General features: G+C 41.4%; 1 protein-coding gene across 1 annotated transcript; it reads right to left on the bottom strand.

Annotated features, from left to right (window-relative positions):
- Positions 1-5,958: 5,958 nt before the first annotated feature.
- On the bottom strand, positions 5,959-26,420 carry LOC310643302 (estradiol 17-beta-dehydrogenase 11-like). The gene is made up of 7 exons (XM_083367571.1): positions 26,204-26,420; positions 19,246-19,353; positions 16,920-17,051; positions 14,991-15,097; positions 9,373-9,510; positions 6,344-6,460; positions 5,959-6,185 (listed from the first exon to the last, which is right to left on the bottom strand). Exons 1-7 carry the CDS (start codon positions 26,411-26,413, stop codon positions 6,110-6,112), a joined length of 888 nt encoding a protein of 295 aa, XP_083223697.1. The 5' UTR covers positions 26,414-26,420; the 3' UTR covers positions 5,959-6,109.
- Between the last annotated feature and the right edge of the window lie 1,271 nt (positions 26,421-27,691).

The raw sequence follows: 27,691 nt of genomic DNA, 5'->3' as shown, positions 1-27,691 counted from the left end.
TGGAAATCAATGGGCTGCTGCTGGGGAGCAGAATCAAAATAGGGCAAAACAAGCGTAGTCCACCATGGTTTATTGATTGCAAAGTTTTCCTCGGGTTTTCCTATCCCTTCCTGGGCTATTAAAATCACATTGGCAAGGTCTGCACTGAACACCTGGCTGCAAACTAGTCAACTGGATTTTAGCCTAGCCCCTTGTGCAATCCCAGGCCAGATTCTGGAGGTAAGAGGATATAGTGACAGGAGAGAGCTGCAAAATTGATTCGTTATTTGTTCTTGCCTTTAGCAGCAACAACTGCGTTCTTTGACGACTTTGCTAGCAACCTGCAGGCTGTGAACTTTCCTTTCCCCCTTGGGGAAATAATTCAGATGTGCTAGATTTATTTTTCTGCTAATTACAGTATACTTTGTGGGTTTTTTAGGGAGCTTATGAGAAAAAGATGTGTCTGGAAATTAAAGGATGTATGGATTGAGTTGTGCAACAGGGAAGGGAAGTACGTGGACTTATGCACTTCCAGTTGCTGACAGGTGTGCCACTAATATTCTGACTGGACACCTGCAAGCTCTCAGGGCCCAAAGATTATCTTCAATCTTTATAGGGCGGTATTGTGGATTAACTAGATTTTTCTGGCTTCTGATTTCAAGGTGAGTATCCTGAGCTCCGGAGCCCTTTGATCGTCTTCTTAAATTCATAATAATAAAATAATGAGAACTAAAGGCTCAAAGGGAAGGCAGATTAGAAAGAACGAGACCTTTTTAGGGTCTTCAATTCCCTTCCTGTTAAGAGTTCCTTAATAAGGAACATCAGTAAAGGTGGTTTTTCCACCTTTACATTACATATACATTGGCTATACATTATAGCCAAAAAGAAAACATAGTTAAATCACTAATTACGGCTCTTATGTATGTTTAATTAAGGAGGGCTTGGAGAAGTAGAAGTGGCCAATATGGAGGCTGCACCTTGCCCTCCAGATCTCTGTCTCCCCTGCAGATCTCTGGAGAGGAGGAGGGGGGGGCAGGGCAGCTGTGTGAGGAAAGTCTGCCCCAACAAGCCAGCATCCTTACCACGCACGATTGGAAATGGGAATTCCCTTTTGAGAAGGGCCAGCCTCCCTTGTGCAGGACCCGGGAGTGCTGCTCCCCTGCCGCCTCCTCTTGCTCTCCAGAGATCTGTCAAGACAGAAATTAGACTGGGAGGAAACTGCTTCCTGCAAATGTCCTTCGCCTCCTGCTTTGCCAGGAGCGGGCACCAGACAGGGAAACACCAACGATGTCTGGGATTTGGAAAAGAACATCTCTTAGTGTGCTATCCGTACTCGTACACACACACAAACATCCCAAGCTTGAGGACTTGTATCCACATCTGAGCTAGCAAATTGCCAATCCTGCCTGGGTTTGGGGAGAAGGCCCTCTCCTTCCTCTGTGGATAAAAGTCCCCAAACCTGGAATGTGGTGTGTGTCCACGTGTGTATGGGCACGCACATGTGCTTGGCTGCTAGCAGTTTGGGGAGGTGAGGAATTTGTGGGGCATGGAGTTGTCCCCACATCGAGCCGTTTGAAATAGACGAGAAGACTGTGTGCTAAAATTCAGGCCAGTTTAGGGGTTTTTGCCCTATCTCTCCCAGTGCCTCTAGCAAATTTTCCTTAGCCCTGCCATACTCATCCCAGTAGGTGGCAGTGTTGTAATCCCAATCAGGACGGTTTAGGGGCCGGGCGACTCTAGTAGGGGCTACTTGCCCTGGTGTTGTAATGACTGGTTCCCTTGCAATTTCCTCTGTTTTTTTCCAAACAGTTTCATCAATTCATCCTCTGTGAGGAAGATATGAAGCAGCTGTGTCATATCTCCCCATGAAGGGTTGTGACTCTCGATGATTGCTTCGAGGGTTTTTATAACTGTTACGGGGTCAGATAGGAAGGAAAGAGTGTCCTTCTTCCATATCACTAGGTCTGTGGGGGAGAAAGGAGTATAGGTAAAGACATATTCAAATTGTCCCCTGCTGCATCCAGGCACAGGTTTTTGCAGTAAGGGGGCCATCAGTTTGGCTTCTGGTTTCTCCCTTAAGGGAGTTTTATTCAGATCTAGTTGCTTTTCTTGAGGTTCCTCATTTTTGCTTTCCTTAGGGTTTTCTGGGTTAGACAATTCTGCCCAACAATACCCATATAGTAAATGTGATGGCTTTATTTTCGGTCTTAGTCTTTTCAATACCTCTGGATTAAAAGTACCACCGTCTGGCCAGATTTGTTTTCTAGCATTATCACTGAACAGAGTCCATTTCCTGCATAATTTGCGTGCACGCTTCTTATTCATTCCTGCCTGGATGGGCAATTTGTCCCAGCCCCAAACATCCATTAGCCTCCCTAAAGGAGACCCCAATAAGATCCTTGATCCTGAGCTTCCCATTCTCTTCCCCCACCGTCTGCGATGAGACTCCAAGGCTTCCTCCTTGGTCCCTTGCAACCTGTGGAACTACACTGCCCACGGAAGTACACCACCCCCAACAGGTGGAGATACCTTCCAACCTGTGGTCACCCCTCGGTTTTTCAGGCAAATGGCCTGGGAGGACTCTGTCCACCGAAATTAATACAAAGTATGGGTACCTACTTTCAGAATAGCACTATGCTCAGTGATCTTTAGCTACTTGCCCCAGGAGTGAAACTCTCACTTTCCCTCCAATCGCTTCCCACACACATTCTCCCCCTCGTAACAAAAGGTCCAGTGCTCTGGCTTAACCCCCTTGTGTTCCAGAATTTCACTGGTCACGGTACGGTGAGTGAGCAGGATCCAACTGTGACAGAGAAGGGATTTTTCTCAGACGTCTACACACACAGTCTTTTTCCATACGCATTAGTTCAGCTATCTCTGAATAATGGTACACTTCTCTAATGAAAGTTGTAGATATTGTAGAAAGCCAGCACCCACCCTCCTAGAGCAGGGCTTTTCAACCTTTTCACCGATTGCACCACTTTTAGGATATGGCAACATCCGAGTACCACCAGTTGCCCAGCAAGGTGTCAAAACCTTGATGACCAAAAATAAATAAATAAAAGGAAAAAAGTGATGAAGTACAGGTAGTCCTCGACTTACAACAGTTCGTTTAGTAACTGTTCGGAGTTACAATGGCACTGAAAAAAGTGCCCCCCAAGCCAGAGCCGAGCAAGACACCTGCCTGCCCTCTTTCTCCTGTCCGAGGTTTTCATTGTTGTGAGCATTTATGTTGAGGATTGGCAGCGGGGGGGGGGGTGTTTGGTTTTTATTCCCCCCCGTCTGCTGGGTAGTTGCAGCAGGTTTTGGTCACTTCACATGATTCTGGGACACTGTGACTGTCATAAATATGAATCAGTTGCCAAATGAATGTAAATCACAAGACCCTGGAGATGCTGCAACATTCCAGTTGATCGGCACTTCTTCTGGGCTCAGCAGAAACACCAGGATCAGCGTCGAGCTCCAGCTGGAGCCTGGCGCTGATCCTGGCGCTTCCGCTGAGCCCTGACAGCCATGCAGCTCCAGCCATCTCTTGCTCAGGCTTGTGCGGTGCTGCCACCGGTTCAGCTCATACCCCTCCCCGCTACCACTTTTCTAGGATGGTCGCGTACCACTTGCCAGGTGCCAATGTACCATAGGTGGTACCCGTACCACTGGTTGAAAAGCCCTGATCTATGCAAAGCTTTCATTGACAAGTGTTTCTTAAAAAAAGGATGAGGAAACAATTACCTATGACCTTTTTTCCTGTTGGATCTTACCTTTCATGAAATCAATTTGTAAGGGACCACTAATAAATGTTTGCTACAGGGTTGGATTCAGGTTAGATACCACACACCAAAATGTATGGCTACTCTTTTAATTTCTTTTTACATTCCCCTTTCTTTTCCTCTCCTGGTAACTTGGTTTTCTCTGTGTCCTCCTCCTCATACAATAGGATATTATTCTTGTCAGAGAGTTGTTGTTATAAAGTTGAAGTCCACAAGTCATAAAAGGGCCAGGTTTGAAGACCCCTACATTAGCCAATTGCTGTTGGTTGGTTATAATTCCTCATCTCTGAAGAATCTCCATTAATAGGGAATTAATAGATTTGCTTCCCCTCCCAAGATAAATAATGGACTTCTGCTCTGCTCTCTTCTACCTTGTTGCAAGCTTGGAGAAAGGCTGGTAACAAAAGTAGGATGGGTGGAACTTAATATGGAAAGAATTTAGGAAAATGAACAGAGGAGCCAAATGCTGGAGTAAAATGGCTGCCACAAATAACGATTAGTGACCAAGGGAAATGGGAATGACAAGGACTCCTAATATTCCTTAAATACTCCTCTGTTTGGCCACACCCTATTTGTCAAGGCTGTTTAGCTGGCTAACCAAAGATAGGAGAATCACACATTTCAGATAAATATATGTAACATGAGGATGTAATAACAAAAGTCTTGAAATCTTTTAAGAATAAATTCCCAAGAGGTTAATTAAGCCAGTTACTCCTGAACTGTGTAACCTCTTCCCTCATAAATTAAAGTCCTCCTCTATCTCCTCACATTAATTCATCTCATTCCCAGTTGCCAAAGGGTTTGTCTACCTTGAAGCTGAGATAAGATTTTATCAGCTAGGAGGGAAAATACTGTCTTTATATTGCTAGATATTAACGAATTGTTTGATTCATCCGTTGGGAACAAGAAGAAGACGGAAGCCTAGAACCAGAGGATTGGGCCTGTCAAATCATAATGGCTGTGTCAAATCTTAAGCAGGGAGAGGGCTGAAGAAGTGAGGGTGACCTCAGGGTGGGGCCATACATAGTGCTAAAAGAGAACATTTGTTTACCTTGGGTTTCAAGTTTTATAAAACAACTGGGATTTGATTCAATAAGCCACTCTTACTACAACCTTACTTAATTACTGCTGTGAAAATAATTATCCAGGGACATACGCAACAATTCTCTGGGTGGTGAAAGATATGAGTTATTCATGCCAGAGCCTGCTGAGGATTGACTATTTACAAATGGTTGGCTTTTTGGTGTTCTCTGAACTTGGTTGTTTTTCTGAACATGCTTCATTGCCTGGCTGAGTAATAAAACTCAAGATAACATTTTGCACTTGGAACTGATGTGGTTACTAGCGGTGAGTCTGCAATATTTATTTAATTCATTTATCAGAGATTGTTCATCTCATTCTCAGATCGACTCTACAAACCTGTAGGTGTAATTATGCTCCTTAATGATGGGAACAAGTTGTGATCTCAACTAATTGTATTACTAATTTGCAGGTGAATCTTTAAGCTGTCTTAAGTAAAGTGTATTGCAGTAGTCAGTTCTGGTGGTGATAAATGGATGAATTTATCAATCCTCTTGTACTGGGTAAGGCGACAATTGGTGCACCAGCCAAAGCTAGGCAAAGAACCCACCAGCCACAGCCTCCATCTTCTGTTTAAGAAGCTACATGTCCAGAAGGACTCCCAAATCACCAACTTGCTCCTGGATGTATAGTACCTGTCCATCTAGGGGTCATAATGGCACCAAAGGAGAACCTCAGCATATAAATGGCAACTCAGTCTTACTTGGATTCAATTTGCACTGTCCTCTCCCACCTAGACCCTCACAGCCTCCAGACATTAGTATAGAAGGACATATTTTCATGATGATGGCACAGCTATCTGGTGTTCAGGCCAATATTTGTATGTCTTGCTTCCATATTGTTTCCTGCCTGCCTTTCCAGTTTAGCTTTTCTTCAGAGAGGGTTTTCTATTCCTAACAATACAACATGTTGCTCCCAACCTGGAAGTCACTTCTTCTGAGATACTGGGCCAGTTAATTTCCTTAAACACTCATGAGATCAAATAAGTAAAACAAAAATGAAGCCAGATCACACAAAATGTGGAGATCAATTTTGTCTAAGAAAGTACTTTGAAATCAGTGGGTTTGAAGTTACGTTTATGTCTTCTTTATATGTTAGGAAGAAATAAACTCATCAGAGTGTTATACTAGTACTTGAAAAAGTTATTTTAATATAGATTTGTGAAGCATAGTGGTTGGAATTCCTTTTTGCAGGTTACGTAAGAAGTATAAAACAATGATATTAGAAATGTGATTTCACATAACCTAAAATTTGGAAAGTTTGGGAAGATTTGATGCTTTGAGTCATTCTTGTTTCTTCACATCAAAACTGATATCCAAAATCTTTTCGAAAGCCACCAAAGCACGTTCAGGAAGAATTCTGGGAAAAAAAAATAGAGTAACATGAAACAAAAGTCTCAAAACCTGCTTCAATGCAAGACCTTGATTTCACTGCTTATTTTTTGATATGCCACAACATGTATTTTAGTTCTAATTGTCAGCGTAGAAATTCAGCCCTTAAGCACCCTGCATACATACGTTTCCATCCAAGGGCATATTGTAATGGAGAATGGGATAAGAATCTTGTTTTGATTGCAGAGTATCCCATCCATGAGCCTCCTTGCAACTCCCTCAGGTGTCAGAATAGGCAATATTCTGGAATTGTAATTGTTGACATTATTAGTAGTGAGCTACTAATTCACTTCATTTTAAAAGAAGTGACTGCTGGGTCTTGTGGACTACAGTTATCAGTGACACTGATTCTATCTGCTCGGTGACAAACCCATGGCCTTAAAGGTGCATGAACACCAGTTCCTCTTTTGTAGCTGCCACAATAACTTATTTTTATTTGTAGAAATATTTTTGGCCTTGGAAGCATTTATACAAAAGAGGGGGTGGTGGTGGAAATTGGGGCTGGGGTGTGTGTGTGAAGGAGAATGGTAGTCCAGAGTCTGGTTCAGAAATCTGCCTACATAGTGCAGAAAAATAAAGTTGGAAGATGGAAAGAAGAACCTTCTGGGCATGGTGGGGGGAAAGTTCAGGGTTTGACCCAGCTACTCTTTCCCATGGCTAGGGAACCAACTGCTGGTGCAAGGCTTCAGTAATAGCCAACCCCGGGGGTGACTCGACAATGGCCCAACAGCAGAATCTGCATTCACTGATCGGACTCCCAGCTATGGAGAAGGGGGCCTAGCGGTAAGCAATTCAAACCCGAATGCACAGGCTGCACCCACTGAGCAGGACCGCCAACTGGCCCCGATTTCAAGCCCAGCAGAGACTGTACCACAAATGGACTTTGGCTCGGATCTACTGGGACAGGCCAGCCAAAGGCACTCGGGTCGATCTGAGATAATCGGATCTCAAAAACCCGGTCTACCTAGCCTAGCAGACGAGCTGGTAGACCGGAATCTTTCAGCAACTCTGAGATGCTCAGAGCGACCACGGAGGCCACCAACTTATTTATTTATTTATTTATTTATTTATTTATTTATTTATTTATTTATTTATTTATTTATTTATTTATTATTACATTTATATACTACCCTTTCCCGAAGGACTCAGGGCGGTTTACAGGGTGATTAAAAAACAAAGATACAAAAGTTAAAAACAAATTTTAAAAAATTATATTTGTCCCTGCATAAATAAAACCCCAGTTAAAATTAAGATTGATTCTCAGCCTGGGCCAGAGAGCTCGAAGAGCCAGGTCTTCAGGTCCCGGCAGAATGAACGGAGGTCAACTTATTACTTAAGAATTGCACCATCTAGGGCAGGGGTCGGCAACCTAAAAAAGAAAAAGAGCCACTGGGAACCGGTTCCATCACAAATTAAAAAAAGAGGGAGCCGCGTGCGTGTGTCCATGCACGCGCATGCGCAAAAAGGTTTTTTGCGCATGCGCGGATGCACGCGGCTGCCATTTTTAAAAAAATGAGATGGAACCGGTTCCCGGTTGCCCGATGGCGACGGCCCGTCTGCAAAGCTGCCGCTTTCGGCAGCTTTGCAGACGGGCCGTGGCAGCTTCCGCAAAGAGCGGCGCCCCTGCCCATTCCGAGAGGTGCGCGCGCACCTCTCCGAACGACCGGAGGTGCGCGCGTACCTCCGCGCGAATGGGCAGCGGTGCCGCTCTTTCAGGAAGCCCGCCGCGGCCCGTCTGTGAAGCTGCCGAAAGCGGCAGCTTAGCAAACGGGCTGCGGCAGCTTCCGCAAAGAGCGGCGCCCCTGCCCATTCCGAGAGGTGCGCGCGCACCTCTCCGAACGACCGGAGGTGCGCGCGTACCTCCGCGCGAATGGGCAGCGGTGCCGCTCTTTCAGGAAGCCCGCCGCGGCCCGTCTGTGAAGCTGCCGAAAGCGGCAGCTTAGCAAACGGGCTGCGGCAGCTTCCGCAAAGAGCGGCGCCCCTGCCCATTCCGAGAGGTGCGCGCGCACCTCTCCGAACGACCGGAGGTGCGCGCGTACCTCCGCGCGAATGGGCAGCGGTGCCGCTCTTTCAGGAAGCCCGCCGCGGCCCGTCTGTGAAGCTGCCGAAAGCGGCAGCTTAGCAAACGGGCTGCGGCAGCTTCCGCAAAGAGCGGCGCCCCTGCCCATTCCGAGAGGTGCGCGCGCACCTCTCCGAACGACCGGAGTTGCGCGCGCACCTCCCCAAACCTTTGGGGAGGTGCGCGCGTACCTCCGTGCGAAGGGGCAGCGGCGCCGCTCTTTCAGGAAGCTGCCGAAAGCGGCAGCTTCCTGAAAGAGCGGCACCGCTGCCCGTTCGCGCGGAGGTACGCGCGCACCTCCCCAAAAGTTTGGGGAGGTGCGCGCGCACCTCCGGTCGTTCGGAGAGGTGCGCGCGCACCTCTCGGAATGGGCAGGGGCGCCGCTCTTTGCGGAAGCTGCCGCGGCCCGTCTGCTAAGCTGCCGCTTTCGGCAGCTTCACAGACGGGCCGCGGCGGGCTTCCTGAAAGAGCGGCACCGCTGCCCATTCGCGCGGAGGTACGCGCGCACCTCCCCAAAGGTTTGGGGAGGTGCGCGTGCACCTCTCCAAACGGGCGGTGCCACTCTCCATTTGGAGAGGTGCGCGCGCACCACTGCCCGTTGGAAGAGGTGCGCGCGCACCGGGCGGCTGGGAGCCGCAAGAGACGGCTCAAAGAGCCGCATGCGGCTCCGGAGCCGCAGGTTGCCGACCTGTGATCTAGGGGGAAGGGGTGTTATGTATTGAGATAAGTTGCTTGTAAAACTGAGTGCAACGGTTAACAGCCGTTACAGTTAAAACTCCAGACAGCTTGTCTCCGGAGTTGTTACTTTGCATTTTAAGGTGGGAAGTTACTGTTTAATCTCATTGGCTGCTGACTAGGGGCAGGCCGGATAAATAGAAGCTGAGCAGCGTTTGGGGCTGCTTCTGTTGTTACTGAATAAACGTATTGCTGTTTCACCATCCTGCCTCGTCAATGTCTCACCGAACCGAATATCTAACAGCTGGATCTCAACTCCCAGAATTCCACAGCCGACATGTTGAAGTTGAAGTCCATATGTCTTAAAGTTGTCAAGGTTGTGAAACTGTTCTATGCTAACTAGACCCATCTTGCCTCTTACCTTGACTGTGGGTTTTTCACAAACCCCGTGTTTACAAAAAATGGACACAAGCAGGTCGTCTTGATCCCATCTTTCCCCAAAGCAGATAATTCTTTGGTCAAGCCTTTGTGAAACCCTAAAGCGGCAAACTTGCTTGAGCTAAACAGGAGAGGAGAATTAAGGGAGAAAAGAATTTTATTTCTTCCATTAAAAAGAGTTGAAACCAATTAAAAACAGTAACAACAAAAAGACAGGAAAGAATGCAAACAAACCTATACAGGCCCTTCATGAGCTTCACTTTCCCATAGGATTCCTAGGCCCACAATGTTGAGGCTTTTCCAGATGAGCAACGGAATTGGGGCCAACCTCACCTCAGGGGAAAGGAGATTCCAAAAAGTGGGTCCCCCACCAATGGTGGCTTAAGAGACCAGCAACGTGCTTCCCTTCCTGCTGGCCCTGATGGGAAGGGGGAATGTCATTGGGGTAAGGCAGTCCCTCAAATAACCTGGCCCCATGCAAGGTGGAGCTTTAATGTCCATGGAAGTCTGATATGCAGGGTGTGAATGTATCATCATTCAGTCCTGTAAGCCCTTCAAGAGGCTTATAAACAAGCTTACAAAGGGAAGCAACGTACTATTGACTAGAATTTTATGCAACTCTGGTCTGATAGTTTTCTCTTCTCAAGAGCCTTTCTCCTCTCCTCTCAACTTCAGTGATAAAAGAAAATATATGTAGCTTCGGGTTGAACCGTGGAGTCCTTGGTGCTCTCCAAGCTTGGCTATTTTCCTGAAGATGTTTCCTTACCCAGCTAAGTAATATCTTCAGTGCTAGAAGGGTGTGGGGTTTAATCTCTGCTTATAATCTACTTTGTTTATAGGTTTATTGTTTGCAGGTTTATTTATGTTTTGTAGTTTTATACTTTATAATTCTGTTTATAAGCAATTGTATACAGGTAGTCCTCAACTTACAACCATTACTGAGCCTGGAATTAGTCTTAACTGTGCTGGTTGTTAAATGGGTCATCATGTGATCACATCTGATTTTACAACCTTTTTTTCTTTTTTGAAAATTTTTATTAGTTTTTATAGGGTTAAAGACAGGGGTAATGGGATGGGAATTTTAGATAGGGTACAGGAAACGTTGCGGGTGAGGTTTGGGGTTTCCCCCAATAACTTCAATATTTGGCAAACAGCATATTGTCTGGGTAAATATAAATAAATAAAAGTAGTAAAGCTAATGATAACAGTGATAGCAGGTATAATAGATTATCATAAATAATACTAGGTTTTCAATGTATAGTATTTTTCTTACTCAAATAAATTCAAAATTGCATATCACATTCCTTTCTCTCTAACTCGCTTATCTAGCTATTGATAAAATTTGTTCCAAGTTCTATAGTAAACTGAAAGTTCTTACTCTTTAATCTCTAAAGTTAATCTATCCATTTCTGCACAATCCAATATTTTCTTGATTAATACTTCTTCAGTCGGTAACTTTTCATTTTTCCAATATTGGGCATACATAATTCTCGCTGCTGTCAATACATGTAACTTTAAGTATCCACTCTCCTTGTCATAGTTGGGGCCTATTCCTAACAAAAACAATTCTGATTTAAATTCTATTTGTTTTTTAATCATCTTCTTCAACCATAGATGTATCTTAAGCCAAACCCTTTTTGCTTTAGGATATGACCACCATATATGATAATAAGTACCTGGTCTTTGGTTACATTTCCAACAGACATTTGAAGTATTTTTAAACATTTTGGCTAGTCTCACTGGTGTCATGTGCCATCTATAAAACATTTTATAAAAATTTTCTTTATATGGTACAGCTTTGGTTAATCTAATATTTCTGTCCCATAACTTTTCCCATTCTTCAAGCTCTATAGTATGTCCAACATTTTTGCCCATATTATCATTGTTTAACTTGTTCCTCCTTTTTGTAGCAGTCATTAAGCAAACACAGAAGACATTAAACAAACCCATTGTTTGCAATAGGTTTTTTTTGAGAAAACAGAATAAATGCTGGCTTTTGGCAAAAAATGTTGTAAATCACAACATCAAATAACAACAAGATGTCAATATGTGAAAATATGAGCCAGTTGCTGAACATCCAAAATGCAACCTCATTACTATGAAGGGGAGCATCGGGATTTCAAATCCGGGTCATAAGTAGCCTGGGGGAGGTCCCTTCATACTTCAAACAGTTGCTAAGCAATCAGTTGCAAGCTGAAGACTACCTGCATAAACAGAGAGCAAATTCCACTTCTAGCACTGAAGATGTTACCTAGCTTTCATTATAGAACAAGAATAGAACAGAACAGAGTAGAATAGAATAGAATAGAAAATATGGAATGGAATGGAATGGAATGGGTTGGAATGGAATGGAATGGGAGCAGAGTAGAGTAGAGTAGAGTAGAGTAGAGTAGAGTAGAGTAGAGTAGAATAGAGTAGAGTAGAATAGAGTAGAGTAGAGTAGTATAGAATAGAAAATATGGAATAGAATAGAATAGAATAGAATAGAATAGAATAGAATAGAATAGAATAGAATAGAATGGGACCTTGGAGGTCTTCTAGTCCAACCACCTGCTCAGACAGGAAACCCTATACCGTTTCAGACAAATGATTGCCTGGATAATAAAACCTGCAAGAAAACAACCAAGCTCAGAGGGCACCAAGGAGTCCCCAGTCTTCAGTTTCTAAATATGAATAACTCCTAACATTAACAGAAAAAGGCTAGTGAACTATTGTTATGGACACTAAAATGGTCCATAAAGATTATAGGCAGATGTTACTCATTGTTTTTACTTCCTCCTTTGAAACTGGATGTGGAAGCTGATTAAGAAAGAAGCAAAAGTGTGTGTCTGTGGGGGAAAAGTAGTCTGGTGCAAACTGAATCAGCTAAGAAATAAAGTTGGAGTTTGGGCAGGTTTCTCACGATGTTGGTTGTAAATTTGAATTGAGAATGATAGATTTTGGGTCTCTGTTGAAATAGTCACCCTGTGCATTTGTACATAAACTAAATATTTCAATGAGTCTCCTGAGATTATTTTCAAAAGAAAAACAAATGCTAGACGTTCTCATTAAGCGGGAAAACTAAAATAGATTCAATAGACATTCTTAATCAAATCCTAATTGATTCTAAAAAATTCCCTACACTTGGAGACTTCCGGGTGGCGCTTCAGTGGCGAGGATGGTCGGATTTGACCACTAGCCCTTTGATCCCGTTGAAGCGGCGGAATAGCCAACGATCAGCTGTTCCGCCACTCGAAAACCCTTCTCCATGGGCAAAGAGGGGAGAGGGAGCTTCCAGGTAGGGGTAGAGCTCCCCTAGAGCCCCAGAACATTTGTTCTGGGGCATGAAGGGTGAGAGCCCCCCCGAAGCCTGGAAATGCTCCATACGAAGGACTCTTCTGCTTTAGCAGAACAAGACGCTGAATCCGCTCCTGCTGGATCTGATTGACATCTTGAGTGACGGTAGTAGCAGAGCCGATGTAGGAGCAGTATAAATATCAAGTACAAAGCTTTAACTCTGAAACTCAAACTCTCTTCCTGCTCCAACGATCGTTTTGAAAGAAGGGAAAGATGGCGCCTGACTGATTTTTTTTCTTTTTAACAAGAAGTGAAAGTGGTTTTTTTTTCAAAGTAAAGTGACTGTTTGAACTGAGTAGGAATATGTAAAATGGACTTTTAAACCTTAAAAGAGCTAGTTATAATTTGGAGGTGCTAAAAAGTTATTTTCAAGATTTGGATATTTCATAGTTTAACTACAAAGTAATAAATGGACTGGAAAGTGAAAGTGTGTATTGAAAGTTATTAGTTGCAAAAATGGCTCCCAAACCACATAGACCCGTTTTTAAAAGTGCGGAGGCATTGTTTGTTCAGCAATCTGGAACGCAGTCTTTGCAGTTACCTCCCAAAGCTGCTGCATCTGTATTGACTTTAAAAGATTTACAATATGCTCTAAACGATGCCTTAAAAATTCAGTCTGAAAAAATATTTGAGAAGGTGGCAGAATTTATTGGAAAGGAGAGCAAGAAAATAAGGGAGGATACTTTGATGGCACTTCAAGTGTTTTCAGGCTGTATTGAGAATCTGGATGAATGTGTGGAAGAAGTGAAACAAAATAATTTGATGCTGGAGGCTAAAATGGGTGAAGTGGAGAATAAAATGGAAAAACCTGAAGATGAAATGATGATGATGCAATATAGAGATATGGAATTCGCCTTGAGGATCAGAGGCTTGAAAGAAAATCCGCAGGAGAATCTGGAAGAGGGTGGATGCCTTGGCGCCTATTTGGGGGTTTCAACCTGAGGATTTTTTTGGGAAGATAGATAAAGTATTTCGTGTTAATTCTTGGATTGCTAAACAAAGGAAACTGCCAAGGGATGTGGTTGTGTATTTTACAAAGAGAAGGATTAGAAATGAGATCATTCAAATGTCTTATAATAAAAGACTTAAAGTGGCCAATCAGGAGGTTCTGATTCTGAAAGAGATTCCTCCAAGAATTTTGAGAAAAAGGAAAGATTTTTTCTTTCTGACAGATGAATTAAAGAAACAACAGCTTCGGTTCAGGTGGGAGATACCATCAGGGGTTGTGGTGAATTATTCTGGAGAAAGATATTGTCTTAATACAGTAGGGAAGGCACATGATTTTTATTCTAATGTATTGAAAGCAGGCTTACCATCATCCTCAGAAGTCAAAAAAGGAAAGGAAGAAGGAGAGCGACAGTTACAAGAAATAGTTTCGGAAGCTGTGCAATCCTTGGTTTTATTTAAAGATCTTAAGATTCGAAGAATGACACGGGCTGCATTTAGATTTAAGGAATAATAATAATAATAATAATAATAATAATAATAATAATAATAATAATAATAATAATAATAATAATAATAATAATAGAGATTAATGGAGGACTTTGATAGAAATAAGATTTAGAAATGGAACTTGTTAAAGATTGCAGGATAATCAAGATCTAATAATGGTGGATATTTGGGGATGGTATTTACAGTACATCTTAAAAATTAGTATGTATGTATTTAAATTGTTAGTCTAAATGTTGAAGATGTGGTTGTGATGATGCAATGTATTATTATGTATGGTTGAATTGTAAAAGATTACAATTTTAAAAGTTAAAGTAATTTAGTGGAATATGTAAGATCTTTAAGATATTGGAAGAAGGCTGATTTGTTTATTATAGAAGAATGGATTTTGAAAGTTTTGAATCAGATAGAAATGGTAGAATTTGGAATATGTGAAGAATATTTGTAATGGAGATATATTATGATGTTTAAGGAGAGTTAAAGCGCGACTGGATTTAAAGTGTAATTATAGTTAGTATATTTTACATTAAGATTGTGAAAATAATACCCTGTATTCTGCTTTGGGAAGTCGGGGGGGGGGCTGGGGGAGGTAGGGGTATTGGGTGGGTTAGGGTATGGGTTAGGGTTAGGGGTAGGGGGGATGGGGTTTATGTTCAAAAATGTATTTTAAAACTTTTTAATAAAAAATCCCTACACTCAAATAAACTTTGGGAAGAGCAGGGTGGGCTGTACAGATAGTCCTCAACTTAAGACCACAATTGAGCTCTCCTACCTTTTGATTTCGATAGAAAAAAACAAACCTCTCATACATACCAATAAGGCACCAGAAAAGGAATTGGCATAAACCCACCAGCTGATGCAACAGTGACAATATGACCATGGTTATTTTTCATCATAGCTGGCAGGAAAGCTTTCATTGTCTGCAATTAAGATTCCACATGTGACCAAAAAGAAAAAAGAAAAAATACAACACCCCACATTGCCAGATGCTTACATTTCTGTATTTTTCATTCAGAAACACACACCTTCTTAAATTGAATAATTTAAATGCAAGTTATTTATAATGAAATAATTTCTCCCTCTTCAATAATCACTGGAAGCACTGGTGAACGTAATAGTGTTATGCGTACCATGGTGAATGTGATACAGGAGCACTGATAATTACATACGAATTAACTTTCTTAAAATAAATTATTTTTTCATATGCAGTAATAGGATTGACTAGCACTGACGATATTACCGTTTGGGTAATGAAATATCTGTGAGAAAACAACCAAGCTCAGAGAGCATCAAGAACCCCTCATTTCAACCTTGAGCTGCAAATATTCTCCTTTATTAATAATAAGAAATATTTAGCCTCGGTCACATGCTATTTCTTTAAGAATAATTTAGCTGGGATGATCTGGCTTTGAGGTTTAGTTATATTAGGTCTTCTCCGGTCCAAGTTCAGACTCGGTTTTTTGCACAGATCCTATCTTGCCAACAGCAGTAAAGCCACCATAATAATCTCAAGGTTAGAATAGTAGACTGGGATCTTTGAGACAGCCCTCAATAAGAGACTGGATACAGCAAAGTCTGGTAATACAGATGATGAACAGGCCTTCAAGAGGTATTATAGTGCAGTGATGCTGAAATATGCAGTATTGCATGCATGGCGTACAGTTATTTATATTTGATTTCTAATTTCTGATTGACCTCATGCTGGCTGGACAGGGACAGCCAAAGGGTTGTATGTGGCTCAGGGGCTGTAAAATGCCCTAGTCTGCATTAGGGTGTATAAACCTTTATGTGACTTGAACCCAAATTATTTGTTATGCCTACACGTGCTCCCTCATATACTTAGATCTTTAAGGAGTCCATTTGTTAATCCCATTATAGACATGCATAACACTACGAGACTTTCATGGAGGAAATTACTGTTAAAAAGGCCTGTTTGTTATAGCAGGATGCAACTAAAGGCAGTTTTTACTGAGACTTTTTAGAGAATTTTTTAAAAAAAGTTTGCCTGAGAGTTCTGGGAGAAAGATTTAATATTTTTTTAAATTATATTTGCAAAATATATGTGCAGAATCCCTTATGGGAGTGAACAGTATATACACTTTTAAAACAAGTACTGTTACTATTTGGGCTACCATATCTTAATGTAATATTCATAATATAAACAAGTCATGGTTCTGATATGCAGGCATTTTGCATGGTGTTTTTTTTTTTGAAATGAAGAAATTTGTATGTCTTAAATTTCTTAAAGTTTCTCTAGTTAACCTCACTTTTCTATCATGGCCAAACTAGGAAAACAGTGGTTAATATATCTGAGGAAATGAAAACCAGGAGATTAAAGAACAGTCTCAACTTGGCTTTATATCTTTCTTGTTCCAAAATTGTTAATTGTAGCTTTCGACTTCAGATAAAAATCAAATACTTCCTTATGCTTTTCCTTATTGCTTTTCAAAACAACTATACGCGAATGCTCAGATTTCAATTGTACACTAGCTGATATAGACAGCCCACTCTTAATTAGCTGCAAAGTTCAAGTCAAATAAGGAATTTTCATTTGTCCAAATCTAGGGTTGAACGAAATCCAGAAGCAGTTAGCAGAAAACGGTGCTAACTGCATTCTAACCTTCCCCAATGACATTTTTAGTTAGGATTGTGCTTTAAGGTCCTGTAAGCTCAATTAAGCTTAAGCACTGTATCCCCAATATTAATTGAATAGTTAAAATTTAAGTTCTTAAGGATACCTACCCAGTAATGAGCTAGAATGTTGATTTCATATATTTTTTGTATATGCGTGTCTTGGGTGGAAAGCAGGTCTCCTGTTACTGCCATACCAGCATTATTAATTAAAATAGTAACATCTCCAACATCTTTTTTAACCTTTAAAGTTAAGAAACAGAAATTATTAAACTTTGCACTGGTTAAACTTAGTTTTCTTCCTATGGTGCTGTATAGATCTTTGTACAGACTGAAAGGCACAGTAAAGCCTGAACATTTTAAAAGAAAAGTGCACATTTACAAATTCTAGATCAGGCTTGGCGTTCTTCAGATGTGCTGTATTTCAGTATGTTAGCACTAGAATTTTGGAAGCTGAAGTCTTGACGTATTGGGATAGTCATGTAAGGCTGATTTAGAAGGCAATTGACGTAATCAACCCATATATACATACAATGATTCTACGAAGAGGCTATTTTGGTAAAACCAAAGCGCTTTGTTTTTGTTTTAAAATTTTGTTGGCTACTGGCCAGAGTTGTACACTTCAAATTAACAAGCAAGTATTCACTGGATCTCACTGACAAAAATGTGACCCTGAAAAGCAAACACAGGAGCATTTCTAGGTGAGATGGGCGGCAAACAACTAACCAATAAATAAATGTTCCATTTCTTTCTTCAAGAAGCAACGGGTGAGATAACTAGGGGAAAATTTAGCTGCAAAAATATCTACATGATGCGGACTCATCCCACGGCTGACAAGAATATAGAGGTAGTCCTTAACTTACAAGGGCAATTGGAAGTGGAATTTCCATCGCTAAGCCATATGGTTAGAAAGTGCAACCCCACTGCTTAATGATGGCAGTCTCTGCAGTGCTGGTTGCCTTCGTGAACTGAATCCCATAGTTGTTAAGTGAGGGAACTTTCTTCCTGCCTGCTTCCCACAGCCAAAGTTAGTTGGGAAAACAGCAGGAAGTTGCAAGTCCCAGGCCTGCAGACAGTTAAGAAGCTGTTTCCGGGTGACAGAGGGATTGAAGGGGTTCACAGGGGTCCAGAGCAAGTGCTGAGGAAGGTGTGCAAGAGGCACAGGATGGGTTGCGGAAGGTTTATGAAGGTATGTGGGAGTGCACAGTGGCCAGCATTGTGAAAGTGCAGAGGGCCTGGAGGAGGGTGCATATGTAGGGGAGACTTACCCCAGCAAATAGTGATCTTGCCTGCCAGTTTCCCCACGGACTTTCTGGAGAAGCTGGCAGGGAAGGTTGGAAATGGCAATCACAGGATCATGGGGTGCTTGGCAACTGGCTGTAAGTGCAAACGCCACATGTGTTATAAGCGCATAATGATCCCACGATCAAGGAGTTGCCGGGAGATCAGGAACTCCAAGGACCAGCTGTAACCACCATTTGTTCAGCGCCACAATTTGAAGTAGTCACAATAATCGTAGCTCATATGGATATATATTGATAAGTCTATTTATAAATAAAAATATTTATTATATTTTTCGTAATACCAATATTTCTGGTTTTTTACCAACTTTTGGAGATTGTTAGTCCTGCTTGAAATTTTAAGAACAGCCTCACAAAAGGATTAAGGGCCTTCAAGTTCCCAATTTCCCCTTAACTTTGTTCTTGTTTGGGACAAAGGGGTGTACTTTGAAAGGCAGTCCTTGGTAGCATCTGTGCATTCGTTTGTCTATGGAGATTCTCAGTTATCCAGGTCATGGTTGTCCCAAAGGTTCTTTTTCAAAAGGCAACTGGACTTTCTTTGTTCTTCCTTGAAGATGTTCCGCTTCTCATCCAAAAAGAGAACAGAAGAATCTTCTTGGATGAGAAGTGAAACGTCTTCAAGGAAGAACAAAGTCCAGTTGCCTTTTGAAAAAGCATCTTTCAGATCTTCATCTTCTAAGACACTTTATGAGCACAACCAGGGCCAAGAAGCCTTCCTCAAAGTAAAGCTTATGCTCGAGGCTGGCATTTTACTTTGCAGCATGACTATTTTCTTTTTAATTAAAAGAATTCGTAAGGCAGGTGGTGAGGGTCATGGGAAGTGTTTTCAGGCACAATGGCAATCCCACTCTCCACACTGTGGACAGCAAATCTAGCCAGTTTTGGAACTCTCCATTCATACAACACACATGGAATTTTGTACCCATCTGTACAAAATATTATATTAATATTTCAGTATATGAATTGTTACACAACAATAATTAATTATTTGTTCCACAATAACTATATCATACTGAATAGGGAGAAATAGTTTCTAAGCTCATTAGAATGTGATAATCTTTTTTTTAAAGCTGGTTTTCCAAAACTTTATAAAAAACAGGGAAACAGCACACTCATTTACTCTACAGAATTCTCACTTTCTTAGCCGCGCCGTAGATTTCCTCTCTCGAACTGCAGTCCACCACATAAGGATATGCTTCGACTCCCAGCTTTCTGCATTCTTCAGCTGTTTCCTCTATGCCAGGCTACAAACAGTAGAAAGGATAAATGTCGTTCACTTCTGCCAACAAAATATTACTGGGGAAAAGGTTACTACAATGTGAGCACGATCATAGTTCCAGAATTTAAAGTTCATGTCTAACCAAACCAATATAGATATTCTGAACGGTCATGGATTGGCTTCTCTAAAAGGATGCTTCCTTTTATGTGGACTGGACTGTTAACTGAATCAATGGTAGAGCCATCTCCATTTTACTCTGTCCCGTGAGTAGTCGGAACTAGTTGGCCACTATGCATGTTCAGTTTTCACCAGGGGATTCATTGTGTCTTGCAAATAGACTGTAAGATGGAAGGATGATTTAGGATCATGCAGTCTTAGTATAGTCATCTATAAAATCCTATACAAATATATGGAACATTGAGACTCATCCCAAGTCTCCACAGCAGATGTGCCTGGCCTGAATAACCTCTACTGGAATGAACTGGCTCATCCCTTGAGATCAGTAATAAAACTACCATCAATAAAATCATTTGTTTCCCATTTAAGTGTGATTGCAATCTTGGAATCTCTCAAGCTAGGTGAGAAGCTTCTTGATCAAAGCATTCTTTTATATATATATATATATATATATATATATATATATATATATATATATATATATATATATATATATATATATATATATATATATTCAATTTTATTTCCCCATTTCTTCCACAAACAAGTCAACAAATATATCGCTATACGCCATACATAAATACATACACGTAAGTTTGGGTGCTGCTCGTCCATTTCCCCTTTCACTGTATCCACCCTCCTTCTCTCTCTTCCCTCTTCTCTACTTTCTTTCTCCCTTTCTCCTTTCTTTCCTACTTCCCTCTTCTTCCTCTCCTCTCCTCTTTCCCTCACCACTCCCCTCCTGTTTCTCCCCACTTCTCCTCCTCTTTCCCTCCAACCTTCCCACTTCCTTCCCCCTCCTCTACTCTCTTTCCTCTCTCCTCTCCTTTCTTCCCTCCCATTCCTCTTCCGATACAATTCAGGGGTGATGTCCGAGCAGCTCGTCTCCTTGGATTTTCAATGTCTATATTAGGTATGATAATATCCTTATCTCCTCATTTTTCTTCCATCTAAATTAGTGTTAGCTGTCTTTTAAGCATATTCTCTTTTTCACCCACTCATAAATAGAGTTGGAATAATAATAGAGTTGGAAGTTGGACCTCAGATATCCAGTCTCCTGTTCGAGCATGAGACCCTATATTATTTCAGACAAATGGTTGTCCAGTCTCTTTTTGAAAACCTTCAGTGATGGAGCATCCACAACTTCTGAAGGCAAGTTATTCCATTGGTTAATTGCTCTCACCATTAGGAAGTTTCTCCTTAGTTCTAGGTTGCTTCTTTCCTTTGTTAGTTAGTTCTCAACCATTACTTCTTACCTATTGGTGCTTTGGAAAATAGTTTGAACCCCTTTGTAGGAGCCCTTCAAATATTGGAACAGTGTTATCATGTCCCCCCCTACTCCTTCTTCTCATTACACTAGAGTCATACCCAATTCTTACAACCGTTCTTCATCTGTTTTAGCCTCCAGCCCCTAATCATCTTTGTTGCTTTTCTCTGCACTCTTTCCAGAGTCTCAACATCTTTTTTGTATTGTGGTGACCAGACCTTGATGCAGTATTCCAAGTGTGGTCTTATAAAGGCTTTGTAAGGTACTATTAGAACTTCAAGGGACGCGGTGGCTCAGTGGGTTAGGACGCTGAGCTTGTAGATCAGAAGGTCGGCAGTTTGGCGGGTCGAATCCCGAGTGCCGTGTAACAGAGTGAGTGCCTGTTACTCGTCCCAGCTTCTGCCAACCTAGCAGTTCGAAAGCATGTAAAAATGCAAGTAGAAAAATAGGGACCATTATGGTGGGAAGGTAACAGTGTTCCGTGTGGCTTTGGCTTCTAGTCATGCCGGCCACATGACCACGGAGACGTCCTCGGACAAGTGCTGGCTCTTCAGCTTTGAAACGGAGATGAGCACCGGCCCCTAGAGTCAGAAATGACTAGCACGCATGTGCGGGGGAACCTTTACGTTTACCTTATGTAATCTTGAGTCTATCCCTCTATTAATGCAGTCCAGAATTGCTTTGGCATTTTTGGGTACAGCTGCATACTGTTGGCTCATATTTATGTGATTGTCCACTAGTTTTAGGTTGTCTTATGTTAGGGTGCAAAGAATGTATAACCACATGTTAAATTGCAGGTAAGCTAATTTATTGGTCTGGCCCATACATAAGAATCTAGTTAACTAACTGTCAGCACTAAATTGGCACTAGATAAAAGTTAACAGAATTCAAGAGGGGTGGAATTTAAACCCTCTATGGCAGTGGTGGTGAACCTATGGCACACGTGCCAGAGGCGGCACTCAGAGCCCACTCTGTGGGCACATATGGCGTCATCCCAGCCCCACCTGCCCCCACAGCCCCCTCACCAGCAGCCCCTCTGGAGAAGAGTCACCCTGGGCGTGGGCTGCATGGAGCAGCGTAGCCAAGGATATGGCAGCTGGGCACTGGGGACAAGACTCCGCCCTCGTGCCCTATTGTACACAGATGATGCTATGGGACGTGGACAGAGGGCCTGGCCACCATGGCCTGCTGGCTGTCTAGGCAATCTGTTGCGGCGGGCTATGGAGATGGTGGGAGGCCCTGTGGGGGAGTGGGGTGGGGGCAGAGCAAGGTGGGTTTGGGGCACTAGGTCTCTAAAAGGTTCACCATCACTGCTCTATGGGAAGATAATGACTTCAGGCTAATTCTTCTTTTTATTTTTATTATTATTGGTTTTCTAATATTACAACTACATAATCAAAAAGCAATGTGGCGACTGAGTTGCAATAATGCAATTACATACAAATATAATTGGTACAAGTCTCAACCTAATACAGTAAATATTTCCTCTCTTTTCCTCTTAATATACACTGTCTCATATTTGAATTAACACAATTTTTATTCTAATAATCACATAAAAGCACCTTTCTTACATTTTATCAATACTTTTTAGTTTATATATATCTTACTTACATTAACACTCAATCAGTGTTCAAATTTCATTATCAATACTTATACTTCTAAATTTTAAATAGCTAAAATTTCCTTTATCTCAGTTCATATTCAAAGTACACATCTTATCTATTTAAGTCTATTCCATTTTAATTCTCATAAGTAGACCAAAATCCCATTTTTCTTCAGTCTTATTCTAGCTTTCTTCTTTGCCAAATCGTCTACCATGTCTTTGCTTTTGAGTTATCAAACAGATCTCCTTGTATTATATTTTTTATTTGACGTTGAAGATACAATTGTCACAATTTTTTTTGAGAGGGCTAGCCATTCTAGGAGGTCATCTCTTTGTTTTTCCATCTCAACATGGTTGTCTTGCACTGTTTGTCTTCTTTTCCATCTGTTCTTCTTGGTTTATATAGAAAATATTTTCTTTTCCTCATATTATTTATTTTTTTCCCTGGATTTTGCTTTATCTGTGTATGTTGACCAATCAAGTCTTCTGTTGTAGTATTTAATTGTTCCACCTTTTCTGTTGTGTTCTGTATAGGTAATTCTTTACTTGTGATTAAAGTTTGAGTTTTCAAGTCCAGACTGCCTTCTTGGTGTTTTTTTTCTATAGCCTCTTATTTCTTCACCAGCTATAATGAGAGTTTGGAGAAATTCTTTTAACATGTAAAGAATTTGTTCCTGATCTTCCTCCATCAGAAAAGTCTTTCCTGATTAGTCAGGGATTTCAAAAAGAAAGTTTTTCCCCACTGGTTTAGGAGCAGAGCTGGGCTTCTAATGTTCCAAGGTTGCAGGTGTCTTATCTATTTTCTGGGCTGTCAGCCAAGTCTCTTTTAGACAATAACAAATTGAAATATCAAGTTTAGTCACAAGATGTCGCTCCTACCATTAGAAGCTGTCCTCTGAGCCCCAAAGTTATTTTAATCTTTTCAGTTTTGCTTTTGTTTTATAAAGAAAAACCCAGATCTTCAGTGAAAATAAAAAGAGAATAAAGAATAGAAAATCTTTTAGTCCACAAATTTTAGGAAATAAAATTCTGATTGGGATCCAATTAATTTTTTTCCAATGTTTTAAAACTACCCTGAGTAGTAGTCGGTCAGCACATTTTCTAGAGGGAGGGCTGAAATCCCCTTTCCCTCTACACAGGGGGGAAAGTACTTAAGCAGCTTATGCAGGTACAAAAGAGAATTAGGATTTAAGAGAGGTAGATCTCACCCAGTCTCTTCTGTGCTGCTTTGAAGTTGCCTGATGGAAAGTGTGACTTTGGCTGTCTGCAGCCTAGTGACGAGCCATATTAACATGGCCGGTCTTTCGTTCGCTGGTTTGGAGGGTTGTGCCAGCTCTAGTGAGAGAGCTACTGCTCTCCCGCGATCCAGCAAAGGTCCCTCCTTGCTGGTCGCCCCTACAGGGTGACTTTTGGCCCTTTCCAGGGCCCCCCAGAGATGCGAAACTGGACGAGGAAGACTGAGCTCGTCTTCCAGGCGTCCATGGCGGCTGCGTGGCAAACCGGAAGCCCAGGCTGATTCCTCTTTTGACTCAGCCTCTATCTGCTCTCCTCCTATGTCTTATATCTATTGTGTAAATAGGGGTGTCTACAGGAGAAAGAGTAAAGAATATTAAGATGTCTTTGATTGCACAGTTATAGACATGATCTCGACCCCATTTGCTTCCCAGCAAACCACTTATATGTAAACTACATTTTCCATCTTGTATTTCACGTTTTATACAACATTTTCAGAGCTACAAAAAAACAAGCAACTGACCACAAAATTTGCCTTTAAATGATTTATACAAACACACATAATCTTGCGAAAAAACATATACAGTATATGCGCAAACATTCTGTGGTTGTATGAAAAAACTTTCTTTGCTCATTTATTTGGAACTTACCGTATTTTTCGGACCATAAGACGCACCTGACCATAAGACGCACCCAGTTTTTAGAGCAGGAAAACAAGAAAAAAAAATTCTGAACCAAATAATACCGGTATACTAGGAAGGAAGGAGGGGAGAGAGAGAGAGAGAAAAAAGGAAGGAAGGAGGGAGGGAAGAAGGAAGAAAGAAAGGAGGGAGGATGGAGGGAGCAAGGAAGAGAGGGAGAGAGAGAAAGAAAGAAGGAAGGAAGGAAGGAAGGAAGGAAGGAAGGAAGGAAGGAAGGAAGGAAGGGAGAAGGAAGGAAGGAAGAAAGAGAGAAGGAAGGAAGGAAGAGAAGGAAGGAAGAAAGAAAGGAGGGAGGGAGGGAGGAAGAAAGAGAGAAAGAAAGAAAGGTAGCTACCAGTAGTTTCTTTTCCCTGAATAGGTTTTCTAAGATGCCAAAGCAATTTCAAACAATTAGCAGTATTATCTTGCAAATGGGAAATCACTTCCAATAAACTTCGCAGAGAAACCTGCAGGGACAACTCCTCACGGCTTTGCCTATGAGGTTTAGTTTAGCAAAAACTTTCTTTAGCAGTGAGGTAAAAGAAAGAAAATGTGCGCGCGCAGGGAGGGGGAGGCAGTCAAAAGGCATGGCAGGCACGTCCGTATTTCCTCCCCTGCCGACCAATCACAGGGGCGGGGCGGAGAACTCCATGTCTTCATTCAATCACGTCTCTCCAATGGAGCTGATGGACTGCGCTGACTGAACGGAAGACAAGTGTTTTTGCTTACCTTCGGACCATAAGACGCACCTCGTTTTTCCACCCACTTTTGGGAGGGGAAAAGTGCGTCTTATGGTCCGAAAAATACGGTATTTGCCAAAAGATGACATTAAAATAATAAAGTTAGCACCTGTATGTAGCCAATCATCTTTAAATAGCTAACCAGGCTTGCGGGGTGGGTGGCTGGGTGCTGCAGCGGTTGGTTGTAAGGATGAATTGGGTATGTGTGTGTTGCAGTCCCCCCCCTGCTTCTCTCCCTTCCCTAATTTTAAAATGGGGTTATATGTAGCTTTTGAGGAGTCTGTTGTAACTTTGAACACTCGTTAAATGACCAGTCATATCTCAAGGTCTACCTATATGTTTGTGAGTGAGAGATTCTATCTCCAGTGTATACATTTACTTGCAGCATTTTCATTGCTGCCTATAGCAGTAGAACATAAAACAATCCATACAATACAATATAAGAAAAACCCCGCCCCCAATGCAGAAACCTACAAACGTACATAAGAACAAACAGCAGCATTCCAGTCACTGCTGTGCTTCAAAAGCCTGTCCGAAGGAAAGTATTTTCACAGCCTTGTGAAATTCTTGATTTGCTTTTTTAAAAAAAAGACACTTGACAAACAAACGCCACAACACGACAGACTTGTATTTCTTGTAAAGAATTAAAATCAGGAATTTTGCTGAATAAGAATGAAGGTTGCATTAGTACTGGACGAGCTGGTCCAAAGTCTTATATTGCATGCAGTAACCTAATAACAGAGTTGGAACTAGCTCAAACAGGGAATCCTATACCATTTCAGACAGAGTAAACTGTCCTGAATACTAGATAAACATGTTTTATGCTGTTTGTTTATTTAAAGCTTTAAATAAAATGCTATTTCTGCAAATTACACACACTTATTTCTACAAGCTCCTGAACTATTTTTCAAAGATAGCAGAAAGCATACTATATTTCCATTGGAACTTGTCCCACAGATATATACTGCTCAAAAAAATAAAGGGAACACTTAAACAACACAATGTACTGTATTTAATAGTAGGATGTCTTATTTTCTGTTCCCTTTATATTTAGTATATTTAGATCTTATTTCCAGGAATCTTGGTCAGCCTTTTGCTTGTTTTCCTTTCTGTTCCCCCCACTCTTCTTTCTATCTTGTTAATTTGCTAATTCCAAAGTAAAATAATTGCGGTACCTTGTTTATGTCCCAGAGAACCAATCGGCTTCCATGTTTGGCAAATTCAAAGGCTGTTAATTTTCCGATGCCGCTTGCAGCTCCAGTGATAAGGACAATTTCACCTGCCACAGATTTCCTCTTCACAGGAATAAAACATTTCACCAAAGCTTCAATATAGCAATAGATTGCAAAGACTGAAAACCAGAGAAAATGAAATATGGGATGCATTCTTGCTTTCTTCTACAAATGTCAATTGACAGATTGTAGGGAGGACTTTAGAATAAGTCTTGCAAAAGACTCCACCCTATGCAAATCCACTTACAAAATGAAGAAGAAAACAACACACCTCTCTCTTTAAAGGTTATCACAATCAGCATGTTGTGCTTCCAAACAATCCTTTTTCTTTTCAGCAGTTCTGACATTCAGAGAATTTTATGATAAAATACATGGTAATATTATTCAATTTTTCCATTCCTTCTTCCATTAAAAATACAGAATCGCTGCAGAATAATTTTTGAATTAGAAGGAGTAGAAGCTGTTGAGTAAAGCTGAACAGTAATATAGTTAGGATTAATAAAAGGAGCTGTTTTTTCACCCAGGGAATTGTAACAGAAGGAGAAAGGTGTTCTATATATCCGTCACCCTGAGTTATTTCTAAAAATAATAAAGCTGGGATATACAAACAAACAAACAAACCAATAAACCAACAACAGAACCTATTTGCACAAAATGGAGAGATTGCAGCTGTCTGTAAAACAGAATTAATTAAACGGAGAGAAGAAAATGTTAATATTGACAACTAATCGTAATGGTGATATAGAGTCACACAGATCATTTTTTTTCTTTTTCTTCTCCTTAATGCTGGGGTTCCCAACCGGGGGTGCGAGACGATATTCCAAAACTTGGGTTTTCAAAATTATAGCACATAAGCATAATTTGTTGCTGTTCTTTTGAACTTTTGCAAGGGGTGCGGGGCATAGAAAAAGTTGGGAGCCGCCGCCTTAATGGCACTTTATCCTTTTTATGAAATCTCTCATGGGACCTTTTCCTGCTACTCAATGAAAATATTCCCTACCCATCTTTAGCTCGGCAAAAATCTACCTAAGGATAAAACCTGATATTTCCATTATTATTCCCGATCCTGCCTTTATTACCTCTGTTCTTGGACCTTGTCAGACTCCTAACTTCCATCTAGATAACAGGTTCAAATTCCACTTTACACTCCTTCAGGCTCTCTTTGGATGTGTTCTGTACCAGCCTGCTACCGGCCCTGCAGAAAAGGCAGAGACAACCCCTTTACAAACGGCAAGAGGCTGGAATAAAGCCTGCCAAATTTATTAATATAAAACAGACACCAACCATGAAACAGGAGCTATGAAACAGGAACTATTCAAGCGGTTGCCTTCAGCAAACCAGCCCTCCCACACATTCCCCTTATATAGAGTTCAGGGCGTGGCTTCTCTCTGCCTCCTTCCAAGGAGCCCCATTGCCTTCCTCTGTTTACTC

This window comes from Vipera ursinii, assembly GCF_947247035.1.
Source record: "Vipera ursinii genome assembly, chromosome: 7".
Lineage (NCBI taxonomy): Eukaryota > Metazoa > Chordata > Lepidosauria > Squamata > Viperidae > Vipera > Vipera ursinii.
The sequence above is the reverse complement of the archived record's forward strand: the minus strand, read 5'-3'. Positions and strand labels throughout refer to the sequence as shown.

What these genes read in the sequence shown, in the direction of transcription:
- LOC310643302 (XM_083367571.1), bottom strand. Translation starts at nt 26,413, where the DNA reads ATGCATCCCATATTTCATTTTCTCTGGTTTTCAGTCTTTGCAATCTAT. An exon ending in TCTACGGCGCGGCTAAGAAA is followed by an intron (nt 17,052 to 19,245) that starts GTGAGAATTCTG and finishes TTAACTTTAAAG; the next exon opens with GTTAAAAAAGATGTTGGAGA. An exon ending in ATATGCCCTTGGATGGAAAC is followed by an intron (nt 6,186 to 6,343) that starts GTATGTATGCAG and finishes TTTTTTTCCCAG; the next exon opens with AATTCTTCCTGAACGTGCTT.